Here is a 21,415-nt window from a genome sequence, read left to right as displayed (position 1 = left end):
TTTGGTTTAGAATTATTTTTAGAACGATGATATTTCTCTCGGTAATAGTGAAAAATAGGGCCGAGCTGTATTGAAATTCGGATTTATAAAATGCGCCAATGAGTAAAATGTCTATGCTGCTCTATATCCGCCGAGTGTTGCCAAGCGGTAGGGTTACGTCAAGTAGCAGTGCGCAACGCAGTCACGAGATGGCTCTGACGGCCGCTGTTCGTTGAAAATGTCCACGTGACGTCAACTTCGGATTAGTTCGGCTGAGAGAATGAGTACCGAATATTGCCGAATGGGTCAATGTCTGAAGCATCTAAAAAATTGTTCGTGGGGTTCTCTGTCGTTCTGTGAATAATGATGTAAAATGCTGATAAAATGTTAGAAATGGGTGTATAGAGGCTCAGAAACGTTTATACGTATTGTGTTGTTCGTTTTTTTAGTCTTAAGCGTATTTTACTCACCATTTCACTGTGGAAATAGCGAATTTTAGCTCGTTATAGTGCGGAAGTTTAGTGCAAGTGCAAGGGTGGTAACAAGAAATGTGAAAGATCTATGAGTTTTGTGAACGTTTGGGTTTTAATTATACAACGACAAGAATGAGTGGACGTCCCAGGACTACGTCGTTCGCCGAAGGCAGCAAACAGCCGCCAAATCCTCCTCTGGGTGGCCTGAAAATCAGTAGTAAGTATTTTGCTTTACCTTCCTTTTTGTCGGCCATCGTGATTTCTATGGCTGTGACGTATATCGGCTCTTTAAACATGGCCGCGGGGTGCCACAACTCTACAAAGAAGTCTTTTCGACGATTCCGCCTTATTAATTATCACATCCTCGCTCGATAAAGGTGCGAACCGTTTTCTGGACTACTTTTATTCCGCTTATCTGAAGTGGATTATCGAATTATCGATTCACTTTTTATCGCAGATACCTCGGGATTTCGAGTAACCTTACTTCTTTAAAAATCATACTTTGCCAAAAGATCGTCATGAACTTCAAAGAAAATGAATTGGATTCGTTTTATTCTGTACGCATGACACGATAAAATGTCTTCGATCGACGCCATCTCGGTTAAACCCACTGGAGCGGGCTTCTGGCACCTCCCGATTTTTCATATATCAAGAAACATCCAACACCGAGTAGGCAGAGCTAGGCTAGCGGGATGCTGGAGGGACCCGAGCTCCCAACTCTCGAGGAGCGTGAGCTTTTTCACTCTATGTGCCCTGATACTATTCTCCACGACCATTATCATTACCCAAAACCTAACAGTCAACTTAAATTATGACAGGTGAATAATTCGTAATGTCTTTTCTATTCAAAGTGACATGTTCGCATTGAGGGTTACGCAGGAGGATATAATATCTTTAATATATCGAGCAATTAAAATAATTCGGTTCTCATAATAATACATATAATTTAGAAATGCTTTCACGTGCCACTATCATCCATACATCAGAATATTATTCTGTATTCGACATTATTCAGATAGATATTGAAACAAAGTTACGTAGTTTAATATTAAATTGATGAATAATTTTATTTCAAAGGCTTTTCAAAGAAATTTCCACTTTAATAGTTGACAACGGTGCCCGTGTTTGGACTGCTATCGATCTCGACGCAAATTTGTGTCCAATCATTAAAATATAAGTCACGATAAAAACGATTATAGATTGGGTTTTATATTACTGCTTCTGATCTCTTCTGACCAAAAACAGAATATCTAACCATTTAGAATAATCATAACTCTGAACTATTGAACCTAACCTAATCTTTTCAAATTGATTCCTGATAATTCTGTAATTCTGAAAATACTATGTTTGAGTCAGCCGAGTAATGTATTTCTCCTGTCGCTTTAGATGTATTTTTTTAACAGTAGTGATAAATTATACTTTATTTTCTGTGTCCAATAAATATTTAATTGGCGAGATGCCTCAACGACGGTTCCTACTTGTATTTGACATTATTATTTTCCTATTGTGATGGCTTCTGTTTTCAAATCGTTTAAATTTGGGTCAGTTTATTTGATATCGAATTTATTTTCTGACATATTTTATTTGATAATAATATAATTTACATGTATTGTCGGAGTATAATGTCTTTGTCTAGCAAATTACGGACGTTTAGCTGTATCGGGGGCAAGCGGGGTGAGTTACTTATTTGACGTTCCAACTACTTTATACTTTCCTTAGCTATTTTAGCTCATAGCTCATAGGTTATACAGGGTGTATCGGCACGTACCCGACAAACTTTAACCAGCTATTCCTTAGCACATTTGGGAATAAATTCGGTTTAGGGGAGTCACTCGAATAACCGAAATTGAACTTGATTTAGACTAATTTAGGGCTGGGGAACATGGTTTCTATGTATCGCGTACGAAATTTCAAGACCCTATAACTCAGTTAATAGTGCCGACCCCCACCTAATTCTTACAGATTCGGATTCCCCAGCCCTAAATTAGTCTAAATCAAGTTCAATTTCGGTTATTCGAGTGACTCCCCTAAACCGAATTTTACCCCAAATTTGGAGTAAAAAATGTTATGGGCACTTTGCTGTCCGGTAACATTTTTTTTAATAAAAAAATTATCATTCATATTTTCACCACATGTCACCACTGTTTTATCCTTTGTCACAGTTTGAAACCCATCTGGCAATATTTTATTCGAGTTTCGTGGAATAATATACGTACGTACCTACATAGGCGCGCTTTTACAATCACAACGAAATGGCATGGCACTATTCGTCTCATTTTTAACTATTATTATTTAGTGTGTATGAAAGAGCGAAGACGCTTTTTGACACACTTGCTAATAACAGCTGTTGAACACGAGAAACAATGCCAATGACAGTGACGGAGTGTGGATTTTTTTATAATTTTTTGTTCTAATTGAAAAAAATGTTACCGGACAGCAAAGTGCCCATAACATTTTTTACTCCAAATGTGCTAAGGAAAAGCTGGTTAAAGTTTGTCGGGTACGTGCCGATACACCTGTATATGTGGGCACTTAAAACTTTAAACGAATTCATCAGAAATGATTAGGATTTCTTCTCTTTCTTATCTTAGGATTACGGTAGGTACCTACCTACCGCTGTATGTTAACGAAATCAAATATTAATTTTAACCAAAATTACTGCTAGTTATGTTATTTATAATGTCACAACACGAGGTGTTTACTTTCTGCGAACATTTAATAGATCATTCTTTCAAAATATAAACGACCAATTAGTTTTAATAGTATTACTTATAAATTTTATCTTGAATCTCCATTCCGATAGATTTCCCCACTAGCCAAATTTGTGTGGAAATGAGTGGACACAATATAATATTATGTTCCTCGAGTGATGTGATGATATTGAAATGAAATTCATGAACGCCTGTCACCATTTCACACTTGGATACAATACGTGCAATATTAATAAGTTTACGGCAAGAATTTATTCTCGAATAAACGATGATTTTTTGTAATAATTTCTATCGTTTGTTCTACAATCAATAAAACATTAATTGGCGACTTGAATTTGCTTTCACAAATCCGTAAAATCGAACTATTTTATTGCTCCATCGAAATGAAAGTAGTAGTTTTAGTAACACGGTAAGTGTGCTGCCTTTTGTGGCATATAGATTTAACACACTATTAATAGGTACCTAATTAAAGTTACTTTAATATTAATTTTATTTTTTTAATGTATTCATATTATTTGTTGACAATTTTATGGACTTTGTTAACCTGTAATAATGTTTAAGAAATACATTCCTCAATTCGGGATTTCCCTCACGCGACCCGTGCTAAAAAATCGTATCTCACTCAAAATTACGTGGTTTTTACGAAAAAACATGAAAGTATAAATGACCCAAATAATCATGCATCTGGCAACACTGACACTCGCCATTACTCGAGCAACATGGGATATACAAAGTGCGAATAGAACGCAGACGTGTGGTCGCCCAAATGTCTTTGTTGGAAAACTCGGAATAGGTACGTATTCTACTAGTTTAATAGTGCCAACATTTTGGATTTATGTGCAGAAGATGCTGCGGAATTTCTCCTGCCAAAAATCCAGTCATAAAGAAATGCTGTAACCTCGATTCAAATCCCGCCATCCCTATAACTAACTATTGCTAACCGTTTGGCCACCAAAATGCGGAACTTTGTTTAGTTTAGTAGTAGAAAACTACGAAACTCTAAAAAACTATAAAAATAGGTGAAAAGCCGCTTCGTGACTTTAAAATTTACGTGACCGTTAGAACAGATCACAAACAGAAGTAGAAGCATAAAGAAAATTTCACGCAGCGTCATTTCTCCGCAGAGAGTTGGACCACCATAAAATGATGTATTGGGACACTCCTTGCTACATTTAATATTTACACAAATTTAATTTCTTCACTTGATCGTTTCATGTCTTCTTGTGGCCTCCCCTATTTATTTTTTCCATTCACTTGCTTATCTCTCTAATCTGTCATCCCGGTCAGCCGAACAAAGACGATTTATCATCCCCGTTGTGTACAATCCTGCACATGCACAGGTGAGGTTATCCCTACCCCGAGGGGACTATTTTAAATGATACAATATCCTCCCTTGTTTAATGTTGGCGAACAAATTCGGGGACACGACAAAGCGGACAACTTTGGGGTCACCCTTGTCAAATATTTATACATCGGCAGACTCCAGTGACTGTCCAACTTGTTATGTACGGCAAGTGCCTGGAGCTCGTTTTCGAAAATAAATGTGGACGTCACTCGAATTATGGAAAAGTAGTACTAGAAAGTAGTGTTGCCTGATAAACAGTATCAAGAAAAACAGGAAAATTACTGTGGAGACCGCGAGATGGTGATAGACAGCGGAAGAAAGTGGCAGAGACAGCAGAAGACGAATGGTGGTAGTAATACTAATAATTAGTCTTCACCCAAATCAATCAAATCATCAACTCAAATATTGCAGATTCATTTTATGTGCAATTTACACTATGATTCACGCTTACTCCGAAAAAATTCAGGGGGTGATTAATTTTTCAAGGAAATTTATGAATATAATCAATGTTTTTCATAAAACTAACTAACTAACCATCACGACGTTTCACCGTAGGGATAGGCAGAGAGGAGGGACCGCCAAACAACTAGGTCTTGCACACACTCCTTGCCTCATTTACATTCATATATCGTCTCATACATACTCTTCTATTATTCTGACTCTCTACACGGCCCGACTCGAGAAGTATCTGATTCACTCAATCGTGCCAAAAATTGTATATAATTTATTGTTTTAACCAGAATTATCATTTACAAACGTTAAGCACATCGATCGTATTTCGACGATCTCCGTAACCGAGGGGTAAGGCTCTCGACTACAAATCCGAAGGTCTTGGGTTCAAATCCCGTCGCAATTTTATTTTATTAAATTAATTTGTGTTGTTTCTCAATTTATAATTCATTAATTAAAAATAATATAAATACAGTGTACGATAATTATGAAATCGTAGAGTATCGCCCTGTTGAAAGACCACCTTTTAGAATAGATTTTTTTTGTGTTGAAATGGTTTTAGTAGTATTTGGTGACTGTATCTGAATAGCCAGGTACTTCTCCCACCTTCTTCGTCCCCATATTCTTCCCCTCCCCGCACCACATCCCAATATTAGGGATGCCGTATTGCTGGATTCTCACTGGTTCCAACCGGAAGGTAGGTACTAGGTAGTAACAAACTAATAAGCACCCCCTGAAGTTTTGCGAATTAAGCGTATAAATGATGCTCATTGGTAGCAGATCACCTTCCAATCGAATGTTTGAATGAAGACCATAGCCCAGAAAGCAGATTCCGCCCAATCCTCTAATCGCTGTGGCTGCGGGTGACGTCACGGGCACTACACACACTAATGCAGTACGCACACCCCTGGCGGGCGCTCGGCCCACTGGCACACTTCCACGCTTGTACCTAGTTACACACTAAACTTCCCTTCTTTCATCCCCGCTACCGCATTCGGCCGCACATCGACACCGAACACACAGAGTGCTTTATTTGAACGGCTACCCTAAACAGGCTTAGCAACCAACCAACTCCCAAGTGAGTCGACTTGCTTTTAATTTTAGATGGATGGAAAAGTGGTTGGAAGTAGAAACGGTGGAGAAAGAAGGTGGCATTTATGTATAAATAATTGTTGTATTCGGCCCTGCTGGTATGTCATAGAAGCTTTATGGAATTTAATAATTTATCAAAATACACTCTCGGAATGCCTATTGTAGTGTTTGCTTGCCCTTTATTTTAAAGCGGTGACCTTTTTTGTGATAAAGATTGAAAATTGTAAAGAATTCAGACAAATGGTAAAGCACCTACCTATACTATGATATTTTAACAGATAATTCTTTTAAATATGTATACGTATTAAATATATTTAGTATATGTATTAAATATATTATGTATATATTTTTATAATTTTTTACAACTGTTAAAAAGAATGTGACTTTACTGGGGTACCCCGTTCTAAGGTCACATTGTACATGGTTATTTGTGTTGATTGTTTTTTTAAGTAAGGTTTTGCAAGCGTGCTAAAAAATAACAAGAGGAAAATTATAAAGCAAAATAATAGAAGAAAAACATAACTTTAATTTTTGTTAGAATGCAACTTATACCTATATTATTCCTTCCCATGTTGTGATTGCTGTTTAAAAATTGGAACTGGTATGTCAATAATGCAGACTATCCCGTGATTTTTCATGGGTTTGCTCTAGTATATTATTATAATTGTTTTATTACCCTGAGGTAGATTTCAAAGATTTTTAATATTATCTTTTGTGCTATTTTTTGATAAATAAAGATATATTATTTATTTAGCTCATCGCTTTTGATACAGAAATAACGTTGCGAGCTGAAAAAATCGTATATAAATTCCAAATAATTTCACGTTGGCGGCGATGCCTGCTTTAAAAGCGGGTAGTTCCAACATTCAATTTTACGTACCAAAAATTATTGTCGTACCTTCCCAATTTAGGGATGCTGTGTTGAGGGATGAGGAGTGTGTCCAGGAGTGACGGACGTTTGAATTCATCCTTCCCACTGCGGTGCAAGGTGAGAGTCCTGCTGGAGAAGTAAGAGCAGTAGAAGTAAGAAGCAGTTTCTCCAAATCCGGTTCGCCACACGGTAAGCAGGTGTGCAGACACATCTGCCGCCAAGACCTAGACAATCCTCACCACCCGGTAATCCCGGCATACTTATAGTTCCATAAGTATACTTCCAAATGAAGTAATACTAACATGAAGAATACTACATCTTACCTCTTTCACTTCATCTCAACAGTAGAATCTGTACCAGGGTTGGTGTTGGTTGGAGCCTACCAAAGATATTAGAAGAACGAGATGTGCTATGAGCAGTTCATACTGTGTGGAATTGTTTTGCCCAGTGTCGCCGGTTTTGTTCACCAATACTACTGCACACCTTCGCTTACGCTAAGGTATCCGCACTAATACATGGAACAGATTTCTGTGCGTACACGTCCCGATACCGTTCAAAGTACCCTAATTAGGTAGTACTCCGCCTACGGTCCGGCGGCCAACATAGCATATCTCGTTCTTCTAATATCTTTGGAGCCTACCGTGCTGGGAACTGGTAACTAAACAACTAACATTCCTTACACCTTCCATTTAACTGCACTTTATTGTACTGATTATTATGTCTCAGGTCATGTTAAGTGTTAACTTGACCCGAGGAAAACGTTAATCCTTCTGGGGAAAACGTAGATTAACGCGGCATGGTCCCCTAAAAATTGTATTTTTTTAGAAATCTCGGCTCCTGGAAAGTACCTTTTATTTCTTTCACGTGTGTTTGTCGGTCAAAAATAGTCAATAACAGTCAATAATAGATTTAGCGGGCCAATAATTTACATTGCGGAAAAAAGTGTCAAGAAACTTTTCACACCCAGGACACTTTTTCCCATCGACAGTTGCAAAATTAAGAACGAAATTAACCTATTTTTTGTTCGATATTACGTGAAATAACTAAAAGTCATTCCTTTAAAAACCGAGGAAATCAAAAAGCTAATTAAAACAATTCTACGCGTTGCGGAGGTTATAAACCCTTCAGGTTAATTTGTTAACTCATGTGGTCTCTCTTACTCTAGTGGTGAGAAATATGATCTAAACGGTGTTAGAAAGAGAAAACACCATGATTTATATTCAGATCTAGAAATTAACCACAGAAGAATTAATATGTGAACCTTTACGAAACCAAAGGTGCCGACCGCAATTTGAAACAACTTGTTAATTTTTATATGAAACGACGAAAAAGCGATGTGACTATTACGTTTGTAATACCTAATAGAATAAGTGTTTTTTTAAAATATTTTTTCGTTATCTGTAATTTTAGTTACAAAAAACGTAAAGTAAGCCTTTTTATGTTTTCGTACAAAACTTGAAAAGTCTAAAAAAAAATTTCTATTAATAAAATATGAGAGCGCGTATTTCGCGTCACCTTCAGAAATATTCCATTTATTTGGATTTTATTGCAAAGGGAAATGCCAAAGCACTATTTTGATTCATCTTTACAACGAATTGGTGTACATTATGAATACCAAAAAATATGCTTTAGATAAATTGAAGGCTTTCCTATCGCTTCGCTTGAGTAGAATACAAATAAAAAAATAAATTACACAGTAAAAAATATAAATGCAAACTACTAAAAATTTATTTATTTTCAATAGAAATGTATGAACGCATGAAGGAAACAACTTTTAAAAATACAGCATTATAGCTAAGATTATCTGTGACAGTTTCACTTGATTAACTTTTTTGCTTTCTTATAAAATTATTTACAAAATGAATAAAAAACAGTTTTTAAAAGTTTTTTTCCGAACGTTTCTAGAGTCCGTTTGTCAATCGATTTTAATGCCTATTACCTACGATATAAGGTATACTAAGAATATGCACATTTTTGGCTTGTAGCTTCCTCTTAAATATAATATCGATCAAACCGACCTGCTATCGTACCCGCCCTTAACGCCCCTTTGCCTATTTCTATATCTTCCCTTTTTATTTTCATACGCTGTTTCCAAGACAACCTCATTTGACAGAATGAAAACACGAACTTGAAAATAAAGTACCTTAATTAAAGTAATATTGATTCAGCGAAGTAATCACTGTTAAAGTTATTGCTAGAAAATCATTTAAATTCCCTATTCGTCGCTAACCGAATGGAACACGTGTTAACAGCAAATTCCCTGAAAAGGAATAAAACATCTATTTTCTTGAATGGTCTTATATTACCTGGCAATCATATCGGTGCAAAAATAATTGGAGCTGCCAATTAAGGTATTTTACGCGTATCAAACGTTCACAAAGCGTTCCGCGTCGATCGTTGCGTGGGTAGGTTGAGTTGGATTGGAGAGATTTAGCTAGGGCCTTCCTCCTGCTGTGTTGTTTGGCAGGTGAAAGGGCTTCAGAAGGTACCCAATAGCTAGAGCTACACAGTACATGCCTCTGGTACATTTCTGGAACCGGTTATTGCCCTATCCGCCGCACTGGGAACAGCTGTCTCCTGTCGCTCGTGGGAGAGACGCTATAGCGAGCAAACATCTCATTTCTACTGAATTCGTTCGTAAATTGAAACTAACAGAACTTTAGTGTTGATCAACTAAAGCCGTGCATTTACACAAAACATAGTCTTTGAAATATATAAAAATGCATCTTCAAAACAGATGGTTAATTAATTTGGGAGTTCTTTCTTCAAAGATTGCACAATTATATCGCAATTGCATCTCATGTCTTCCAAACTTAAGTGACTGATACGAGTACAATTCCGGGCCATATAGCGTGCAGAGTGAAGACATACAGATAATATTGAATAATTGGTATCTATCCGCGTGATCACGTTTCGTCTTTCACCTGCCTGAGTTGGCTAGCTGGTTGGCCGGTTGGCTGGCTGGATGTATGCTAACTTGATGTAGTCCCGGTGGCGCCATGTCTGTATTCTGTATGTGATGTAGTATGTACGAGTCCCGTTGTGTTGTCTTGCGAATCTCTCCTTGATCTGCGCCCGGGGCCTTGGGGCCATCTAAAGATAACAGAATGCAGTGGCCGGCACGGTCAAGGGTACCCATGTTTTTATTATTCGAATGCCGAATGCGTTTGACAAGATTTGAGATCTGTACAACCGCTAAAACACCCGCTGTGTAAAGTTGTGACACAGGAAAGTTTGTATTTAAATAGGAGTAAAGGAATACCGGCGAAAGCTACGTTGTAATCTGTCTGTTATGTACTGAGAGTGGTGAGAGAGCTCTCAGCTGTAGGACTAAAAACTACTGTTATCGGTAATTATACTTTCCTACTCTGTACAAGTGTGATTATAATCATTACCCCGTCTTCACATACTATGAAGTAAATTTGTGTCGAATGAATGAATAAATGATTATGTAAACCATTATTGTGGGAACCGTAATGAGCTTCTGGGACTGTTTCCTGGTCCGTTAGTTGCATGCTGGTCATCTACCACTCCACATAATATATTTATGTTCTACAGACGACACGACCCCCACTGCTCCATAGCACTATAGCACCTCAGCAGGCTAGTAGCTATGTATATTTGCAGCTCGGAACTTGAAAAACCTGTTTCCCTCCGGCAGGTCGGACGTTTTCCTTTATGCACTCGGTGGATCGTATCGCGCTTTTTATAACTTTATTTATCCAACTTTCGGCGAATTGTAGGAAGTTGTAATATATTGTCTTGAACGCTTACCGGTTTCGCAGATCAAGTTTCCCGAATAAAGCTAACCGTGATTCGACTGACTTTGCTTTATGGTATTTATGAGGCAAGCATAAATAATAATAGCATATGACGCCAATATGTTATGATGCTCAGCGCGCAAGCACTGCAATGCTTGACTGGTGGATGCTGAACATCGCGCATTTGCCCGCACTATAATCATTGCAATATGTATACAGTACTTGCACAAAGCCGCGTTATTCTTTATTTAGAAATGTTTTTTCGCAGTTCTGCGCGATAAACAAGTAATAATGCACGCTGCGTTAGTGCACATTGCACCTCGCACGGTCGCCGGTGCAGTGCGGCGTTCCTTTGTTGACTGAACGCAGGCGAGTGTGTGTTCGGAGTCTGGTTAATCTCTGGCGGGTGGGGGATGGTGTGCGCGCTGTTCCCTCTGGCCGAGGTCTCCCTACGCTTGGTGCTGCACGCGCTGGTGTGCCCAGACCACCGCCTGCTGCAGTACGACACGTACCTGCTGACCCTGCGCAAGGTCGCCGAGGTCATCTCCGGCTTCCTGTTTACTCGGAGCATTTGGAGCACTCGGAACAACACCCGTGAGTTGGAACTTGACACTCGTGACACATTCAACTTTCGGCTTTGTACTATGTGCCCTGTGTCGAGTCGGTCATCTTGACTAACGTTTTTATCGTCATTTTAGTGGGTCAATGCACTCTACACAATTTCACCGTGTATTTACTTACCTACATACTGCTGCGCAATTATTGTGATTGACTGCTTAGTCCCCACTTCGATTTGTATTATGTTTCTGCCTCTAAGAGCTTCGTTGTAACCAGTGGCGGCCAGCTAATATGTGCTCCCGAGCGCCGAACAACCAGAAGATTTCCGACATGACTAATCACAATACGAAACTCGGTTCGGTTATAATATCTCATTCAAAAGGTACCTACTTATTAAGCGCGCTTAACTTGCAGACCGACTTTGACTTGTGCCTATGTTCGTAGCAGTTCGTTTTCGATTGCGATCCAAAATTTAACCGCTTTGTCGCATATTCTGTGGAACAGTCGAAAGCGTGGGTCCATACCATTACATACTATTCTTTGCAAATAATACCATATCAAGAACGGCGTTCGGAGTTTTACCACCACATCAGAAGGAACGGTTTATTCAGTAGAAAGTTAAACTAAAACGCGTATGTTTAATGTTATTGTCGATATCGTGGTTTCAATTTACCATCTGCTATTTTCAGCGAATGTTTCGCTTCTTGGATACAAGCATTTAAGATAAAATTTGTCATTAAGAGATGAGTGATGGTCAGATTACTTATTATCAGTTTAGTCAGTACTCGCCGTTGCCGGGCACGGTCTGTTGAATTAAAAAATGTTCTTACTCTGCGAAAGTTTTAAAGTTTAATTGCAGGTTATATCGATCTTGTATATCAATTATTAATAGGGTTATCAATTGCAGGTTATACTAATTTATGATTACTTTTGTGTTTGTTCAAAGTATAAATTAAGAATGAGTTTGAATGTGGAATACATTAAGAACAATAGGTCGAGTTTTGAAAACAAAGTGATAATAAAAAATGCCTGTCCACCTAAAATCTGAACTGATAATAAAACAAGAGTGAAAATCTGGATCGAAGAAGTTTACTCGATCATTTAACAAAACAATGTATAACAAAGCTTCGTAGCTCTGTGCATGTGATCAATTGAATAGTTTATTTTGTTTTACGTGTTTAATTTACGATGTTGATTCAGTTTGGACAATCAGCGGTGTTACTGATGTAACTCACCTTTCTGAAAAAATCAAAAAACATAATTCTTGTCATTTACATTTACAAAAAGTTTTGAGCTTAAAGGTTTTAGGAAAAGTTGACATCAGAATGCAATTGGATTCTGGCTACCGTGCCTAAGTTAAACACCATAATGAGCTATTTAATAAAAATCGATACAGGTCAAATTTCCCAGAACATGATTTCAATGTTACGTTTAAAACGTATGACTTCCTAAATAAAGTTCAGAAAAAGTGAACTCTGTAGAATTTACGCCCGCGACGATTTTTCAAAAGCTAACGGCCCTTTATCAATTTTACAAATTTTTTATAGTACTTGTTTATTAGAAGACTTTCCCGAGACTGTGAAATTACTAAAACTTTTGTGCACCATTCATGACCTTTGGAATGACCTCAGTTGAAAGCTAAAGATGTTTCTCAACGTTAAAAAGAATAAAATCTTTTTAAACACGTTGAGCCAGGACAGACTGAACGCACTATCAGTGTTGCATTGATAGAGGTCTTCGCTAAACAAAAGGAGCAGAGAATAGAACTTCTTTATAAATAGGTATGTACCTTTATTTAATTTATTTTATGACTTAATGTTGTAATCCGGTGAACCCCCATATATTTTGACCACCGGCCGCCACTGGTTGTAACTTCTCTTTCTGTTGCATTGGTTGTTTGTGACAGAGACGTACATGACAACGGAGCTATCAGTGATATTACTTTGTAATGTGGTCACGCGATTTAATAATAATAATTGCTGTATAACTGGGCAATAGGTTCGGGACATGTTTGTGTAGATTTATCTTGAATTCTCAAGGAGAAATTAATCAAAAGTGTAATAATAATCACTTAATGTTTGTTGTTTGGAGGCGTTCATTGTTGCTGATTGCCTTATCTGAAGTAAACAGAGGGTTATGAATGTTCGATGACGTTAGTAGCCACTAAATAATGATGGTTTCTGTCGTGCATTTCAGTCAATATTTAATCCCATATAACATCATTGTCTGTGGCTAAATACACATCCTAACTTCCCGACAGCAAATTAACAAACCTAAAAGTTCATTACGCGTTCTAAAAAAGGTTTGTAATAATAAGAATTTGTCTTTCTTGATTTACAAAATCAAATAGCCGAGCCGATGAATTCATTTTCAAGCTGCATTAAAAATTAAAACTGTTTAACAAATAAAACTATAATATTTGTGTTATGGCTTCTAAACGCGTCACAGGCATTCCTTTCCCGCAAGGAATGGTCTCTGGAACGTACACCGCCCACAATTCACCGTGAAGAAAATTCACCCGACAAGTTCACCGCGCACAATAGACGAAATAAAATGTCTAAATGGTCGTAAGTACTGTTTGTTTAACATTTGATAATGTGGGCCTCACTGGGTGATAGTTTGCTTAGCTAAGGCGTTGGGTGCAAGTATTATTCTTGGTAATCGCTCAGAGCTGAGGCTGAGCTGAGGGGTCACCATACTCAAGTGAATGCAGAACTTCCTGCTAACGATGTACCGAGTCCCTGCAACATAAAGCGGATCCGACGTCCTTTGATATCGCCCGAGCCGCGACACAGTCAATATAAGTCCATCTTAGAATATTTTCCCTTTGATGAATCTTCACGAGTAGGAGCGCTTGAATGAGTTGACGAACGACTTGACCCTCCCCTCAACTCCTGCAGACGTTCACCGCGACCTATTTGCTCTCCTGGACTTCCCGATCATTCAACATGTTCTTCATTCAACATTCACTCTTAAAGCCCAGCTACACTACTCGCGAAGTTGATCGAAGTTTTTTTTATTTTTTTTTTGTTTTTTTGTTTGTTTTTGGGGTGTTATGCCGTGTTATGCCGTGTTATGCCGTGTTATGCCGTGTTATGCCGTGTTGCGCTAACTCCTTCTTTAGCCGACGTTTCGGACAGCGTTGCAATGTCCATCATCAGGGCAGATCCGGAAGATCCTGATGATGGACACTGCAACGCTGTCCGAAACGTCGGCTAAAGAAGGAGTTAGCGCAACACGGCATAACACCCCAAAAACAAACAACAAAAATGCTTTTGGCCGTGAGAATCTAAAAACTTACTTGGTCGAAGTTGACCGAACACGATAGTGTGGGCACGAACTTCACTTCGCTTCGCCCGACTTCCGATTGTTGTCGGTAAATGCGCCCGAGTCAAAGGACTCGAAGCGTTACTCGCGAAGTTGCACGAGTGTGTGGGCACGCACTTCGAACTTCGGCTAACTTCGTCGAGGACTTCGTTGAAGCGTCGAAGCGAGTAGTGTAGCTGACACTTTAATGATCCGTTAATCGGTCCATTGCTCTTCTTTACAACCAAATCGCATTATTGCGTATTATTTTAATAGATAATTTATTTGTTCGCTTTGCTGTCATCGCAAATGAATTAATAATAATCTTAATTCGTGTTGTTATTGGTTGGCGCGGTATCTTTGTAACGACGGGACTGTCGTGTCGCATTCCTCTATCTATCTCCGCATTATATAACTGTGCGCACTTCAGTGAAGAGACGATTGCTATTTAGTACTATTTCATTTATTACGGTGATGCGAGATACATCATTAGTTATGTAGTATAACTAATTATCTAGCACGGTGTTCGTACGACATGATACTCCCGTTTATGCCACCGTTATGTTATAATTATAATATTTAATTAAACCCCGCCTCTTTCAAATTTATATATTGTATGCGTTATTTGTAGCATTAATATTTTAAATGTGTTTATTTAATTTACTTAAATAAAAAAGAAAAGACTCGAGAACAATAGTAAAAAAAATCAACCCATAAAAACAATAGTGTTTAGATAGGGGTGTGGATGATAGAAGTCGGGGACGCCTAAGGAATACTTAATGCAATATCTATGCACCGGAATGAGATATCAAGTCAATGTAATGTAGTGAGAGATAAAAACAAGCTTCTTTGAAAAACAGCGCCGTCTGTTGGACGTGAAAGCAACACGCGCTATTGTTTTTCTGTCTGCACAGACAGTCTAAGCCACAGTGTGTGGCGGGGTACAGCTAGTGTATAAATAAATGTACCTAGAAGAACCTAAATTGTAAGTGCCACTAATCTACCTGGATATTATTTTCTTTTCTTCATTTTAATTTTAAAACTTCCAATGAGTAAAAGTTTATATGTGTTACAAGCCTATATATATATTAGTTTTGGAAGCACGACAATTCACTCGTCACACGCACTATATTACTGTATTTGGTAAAATAGCGCCACTGGTTTTCTCCTTCATATTATGTTATAGTTAAGCGCACTTGAAGTTAAATGACACTAAACTGACATGTTATTATTAGTATGTCTGGTTTAATCCCTAGTAGTAGTGTGCCCACAAATCCGCACACTATCTCTCCGCATTTGCATAGATTTTATGCTTTTATCAAAAGTATTAAAGTTTTTTTATTTTTTGTAAAATGCTCCTAGCATACTAAAATATATTTTACAAAACAACATTTTGCTAAAAAAGCGTACGTTTTTAATCTAGTTTATTTTCATCTTTTTCATGACATGTTCTGATTTGTCATGGAACCGTGTGATAGGTTGTATAAATGAACTGAAGCTGTTCATGCCAATACAGAGTTTTTTTGCGTTCCATTATCTACCCAAACATGTGAAGAACTTTCGTGATAGTTAGTTACAAGTGGTATTTTGTAAAATAAAACAGCCGCCAAGAAAATTCAGTTGAAAACCTTAGTTTACTTAGTTTTCTTAACAACCGCCCTATGAGTGTTTTTTTTATGCTACGTATACATACGCGAGCCGAACTGCCGAACTGAACCTCAACTTATGGGAAAGGAACAAAGCAACCGCAAAGGGCGCGAAACGCCGCTTGAAGTTGCTTCGTTCATTTCCCGTAATTCGTCGGTCGGTTCGCGTTCAGGTCCACAAATGTATACGTACCATAAGGTAAACTCCAATATGAAAAGGCCTATTTGATGTTTTGAACAGTTCCTCATTAGAAAACAAGCATGACTTAAGTCTCAACGCCTGTCAACAAGTCTACTAGACGAGCTTGTTCTTCGTTTTCCCGGATATCGGTAGCAGGAGAGCAGAGCAGGGCAGAGCAGGATGGCGGAGATGCTCGACTGGGACTACTGGGAGGCGGGTTGGCAGCTGGCAGGGAGCCAAGGCGGTGTGTCACTTTTATTGGCTGCGGCGGATCTTAATAATGCACACTAGAGCATTATGATCTTACAACAAACTATGAAAAGTTCATTTCATCACCGGCCCGAACCAACTGACGTGACCTACATCCCACATACTGATGAGCACCCGGGAATATTTCCCGACCTAATATAAATTCCCCAAAGTCGGAATTATTGTTTTTATTGAGAAAGATATTCTGAATGAGCTTTCTTTTTTTGATGGAAATGTATTATATTTAAAAAGTTAATAACGAAGGTAAAATTAGGTTTTCGATATCTCCAAAAATGAATGATGAGTTATGAGCTTTCAAAGTGTGCGCATACAATATATATAAATATAAAACGTAAACAATCGTGTCTTGTGACGTCACACAAGACACAATTCAGTACATTGAAGGGGCCAAGATCTCCATAACAGCGTTATTAGAAAACATGTGGTTTCGTCCTTCACCGCACACATCAGGACTACTTTTTTGTATTTATAAGGAAGCTACATTAATTATTAAAATGACCTATACCCTCCGATGTCCCTGCGTACAATGTTATCAAGCAGTATGCGAGTGCTTACATGTTAGTTATTGAACTGTGTTACGTCTCATCTCCGGCAATTGACGCTGCTGAAATTAAAATGTTTTAAGAAGAAAGATTTACAAGAATTATAAGAAATATTTATATGAGATTATGTGACTTGACCAAAGCAGCTCTTTTGCAATCCTTTGACAGTCCCACCAAGAATGAGCGGAGCGGTCGGACCTATCGCAAGCAAGACTGAGCTTCCGCACCCCCTTAGCCAGCTTCCCGATAGGCCCTCGAATACTATTAGGAGTGATGGGAAATACTCGAAAACCCTTGGAATAACAGTGAGCATTGTGCTACCAGAGGCAGGGCGGAAGAGCACATGTCTCCCGCAGTCGGTCGGCTACGGGGGAGGCGCAGATGGGTTATGCAGCGACTGCTTTGGGTTGATGCAGGGACGGGGTCTAGTCCACCTCTTTGATGGGATGAAGAACAATACAAGATAATCGTTCAGTTCCAGCTCTTTGAGTAGAGCAAGTCCAGTCATAGAAAAACTAATTTGATGTTGATCTAAAGTGCGAAATAAAAAATAGAGCATGTAAGGTTAGTAAAGTAGCAAGTGTTGTTTGGCTAAGCACACAGTTTTTGAAATAATGCAAAAAAAATCAAAGAATATAAACATATTTTTAATATTATTGAGGCTGTTTAAAGATGGTATAAGAAAAGGTAAACAATTCATAATTCGAATGGCAGTTCTCCAGTACTGCTTCGAGTGCTGTGCCATTCATTGTATGTACCTTGACATTATATGCTTATCGGCCGGCCGCAAATACCCACATTTTACGGCTTACATCTTCGGTATTTTCCTAAAATTCTGAACAGTTCTGTCCTCAGCATGTTCTAAAATTTGTTGTAGGGAACCTCATGGGGATTTCACCATTTATATGAAAGTTCCCGTAATATTTCCCAAAAACAAATTCCCGGGAATTTACCGATCACTAAATCCTACACTAACTGTATTGTATTGATCCATTTAGATTTCTCATACGGTAGGTAAGAAAAAGAACCGAGAAATATCCACCAGGCAATTACGTAATTTACAGTCGTACCTTCTTCTGCCTTGAATTAAATATTATGCAAACACACGGAGGTTTTCTTTTCATTCAACCAGTGGCAGTTCTCAGTTCTCACCCGTATACAAGTCAGCCAAGGAAGACATGAATCAAATACTTGAGTCGGGTCATGTCATGTCATGTCAACAGTCGGAATAACAGAAGAGAGTGTGTATGAATGTGGCACGAAGCTAGGGGTGTACGCTGAGTTATGTTATGAGTTTCAACATTCAGCCACCCTTGCAAAAAATCGAACGACGTGAAGCCCCTGCATTCAGAATTTCTACCGATTTATAACATATTTCTCTTGAACATTTAAAGTTTTAAGTTCTAAGTTCCTAATAAATGTACGTTGTTAGTACTAAAATAATAAATATACATTTGTAGAGCCAAAAGGGCAATAATAAAATTATATAAATATATAATGTAAAAAAATAAATCCCTCGATAGAAAAAAGTCGCAATGTATGCTCGGAAAATTTTTAAAAACACCTTTTGTTCCGTTATTTAACATGTTATAGGAATGAAAAAAATCACAGTGCATCTTTAAATACAACTTAAGGCATTTGTCGAGACATAAAGCAGACTGCTCAAACGACTCACAAAATTACCGCCCTATATCCCTTTTATCAAAAATATTCGAAAAAATTGTAAAAAATCAAATCTGGTCCTTCCTAGAACAACATCACATTAGAAATCCTAAACAGTATGGTTTCAAAAAAAACACCAGCACCCACGATGCTATTGCAAAAATAACAAATTATATGTATACAGGGTGTATCGGCACGTACCCGACAAACTTTAACCAGCTATTCCTTAGCATATTTGGAGTAAAAAATCTTATGTGCACTTTGCTGTCCGGTAACGTTTTTTTTTAATAAAAAATTAATTATTCATATTTTCACCACAAGTCACCACTGTTTTATCCTTTGTCAAAGTTTGAAAACCCATCTGGCCATATTTTATTCGAATTCCGTTGAATAATGCACGTGTGTACCTATATTGGCGCACTTTTATAATCACAACGAAATGGCACGGCACCATTCGTCTCATTTTTAACTATTATTATTTAGTGTGTGCGAAAGAGCGAAGACGCTTTTCGACATACTTGCTTATAACAGCTGTTTAACACGAAAAGCAATGCCAATGACAGTGATGTAGTGTGGAAATTTTTAATATTTTTGTTTTTAATTGAAAAAAAAATGCTACCGGACAGCAAAGTGCCCGTAACATTTTTTACTCCAAATGTTGTAAGGAATAGCTGGTTAAAGTTTGTCGGGTTAGTGCCGATACACCCTGTATATACCGCTCTAGACTCAAATGAAAAATGCATTGTAATATTTATTGACCTTAAAAAAGCATTTGAAAGTTTATCAGAGACAAACTTAATAAAATAAAAAAATCAATTGGAATAAATGGAATGGTACTAGCCTGGATTATAAGCTTTTTGGAAAATAGACCACAACAAGTAAAATTATTAAATGAACTAAGTGATTCCGAAAGTAATAACTTCTCGATACCACAAGGCAAAGTTTTAGGACCACTATTGTTCATATTATATGTAAATGATATATTTGAAGTTGCTAAATACGGGGAAATTGTCTCATATGCAGATGACACAGTGCTTCTTCTAAAAGCAAACACATGGTTAGAACCAGAGATGTGCTTTATTTCAAATAAATCCATTTCAAATGGAAATGCAAAATGCAAAATGGGTATTTTCCATTTTGCATTTTAAATGCTTTTCTAAAAACCATTTTGCATTTTGCATTTTAAATGCTTTTCTCAGTGCATTTTCCATTTTAAATGCTTTTTTGCAACATTCTTCCTGTTATCTCCATTCATCTTTTCATCATAGGCCCAGTATATCAGTCGGTCCTCAACCTCGCTATGAGAGATAATTTACGTCTGCCAAGTTGCTACCTGGTAGGAGCACTGGCAATTAAGTGATGCCATTAAAAAACACAGATTCAAATAGTGAACACGGGGCCATGACGCTGTAATATTAAATTTTAGATAGCATTTTTTATTTTTTTAACATTAGTCCCGCGCAATTTTTTTTACGTTTTCAATGGTTTCATAATCTGTGATCGTGGTGTTTTTGAATTTAAAATCATGTAAGTACTGTAATTATTATTATTATATCTCATGTCGAACTATCTACCTATGCACGCTTCCTAAAGAAAACCAATATATTATGCTAGAATTGTAGAATGCTATGTTAGTATATTCAGTAGTTTAAGAATATACAAGTGAAGATGGATTTGGATGGATAATTTGAATGGCATTGCTTATCTTATTTCATTATATAAATATATGTACGAACTGCATTTTAAACAAATATTTTTTTTTGAGAGATATCAATACATTACCACAAATATGAAGTATTTGCTACAAAGATGTTACCATCATTGGCAGCATTGAGAATGGAAATGTTTCGGCCACTTACTCAACTTGTTCAAAGGTTTTAAAAGGAAGCATGGTCGCTACTACGAGTACCTAAAATTCGTGCTACAGTGTCGCATCCATTTTTTAAATGAAGTACCTACACACCTAAAGAACAGAAGGACAGAGTCCGTTCAGTGTTTTTACTACAAATAAGGAAATTAAAAGAAAGTACCAAAACTGTTATGTATAAATCCACAAAGTGGAACTAATAGTACAAGATGAATCTTATTTTTTTCGAAGATAATGAAGATTTATCTGATTCTTCCGCAGCAACAGCAGGAACTCCAGATTTAGAAGCCTTGCAATACCTTCAAGACAAAAGAACCGATTTTGAAATGTTTCATGACTACCCTACTGTTAAGCACATGTTCATCAAATGCAATACTTGTCTTCCGAGTTCAGCACAAGTTGAATGTCTCTTTTCAAATGGAGGTATAATCATGAGACTTCATAGAAGAAAGATGAGTGATGATGTTTTTGAGAAGGTCATACTTCGAAAATCTAATAATGGCTAAGGCTACATAATACCTACATAATATAGAATATATATTGGTTTTCTCAAAGTTGTATTATATTATCTGTGGGTTTTCTAGTGCGCCTGCTTGGAGTTTTCTGTGACAATCTATGGTCAAATAATGGGTGCGCACTAGAAAACAACATTTTATATTGTCTGATTGTCTCACTGTCCGGTATTTCTTTATTGTTCACTT

At 37.5% G+C, this 21,415-nt stretch overlaps 1 protein-coding gene across 4 annotated transcripts in view; it reads left to right on the top strand.

The window, feature by feature from the left end:
• The first annotated feature begins 263 nt into the window (after positions 1-263).
• Positions 264-21,415, top strand: part of LOC149415214 (glycogen synthase kinase-3 beta-like) — a 102,535-nt gene continuing 81,383 nt past the window's right edge. The window contains exon 1 of one of the 4 annotated variants that reach the window (XM_089642355.1): positions 264-669. In XM_089642355.1, coding sequence (XP_089498481.1) covers positions 585-669 — 85 coding nt within the window. In that variant the 5' untranslated portion in view covers positions 264-584. Of the gene's footprint in view, positions 672-10,989; positions 11,280-21,415 lie in introns of those variants that run through there. The other 3 variants (XM_089642354.1, XM_089642353.1, XM_089642352.1) reach the window with 3 other exon arrangements.

Source organism: Hesperophylax consimilis, chromosome 18 (genome assembly GCF_061612785.1).
Source record: "Hesperophylax consimilis isolate HC1 chromosome 18, BYU_Hcon_1.0, whole genome shotgun sequence".
Lineage (NCBI taxonomy): Eukaryota > Metazoa > Arthropoda > Insecta > Trichoptera > Limnephilidae > Hesperophylax > Hesperophylax consimilis.
This window is presented reverse-complemented; position numbering and strand designations above follow the sequence as displayed.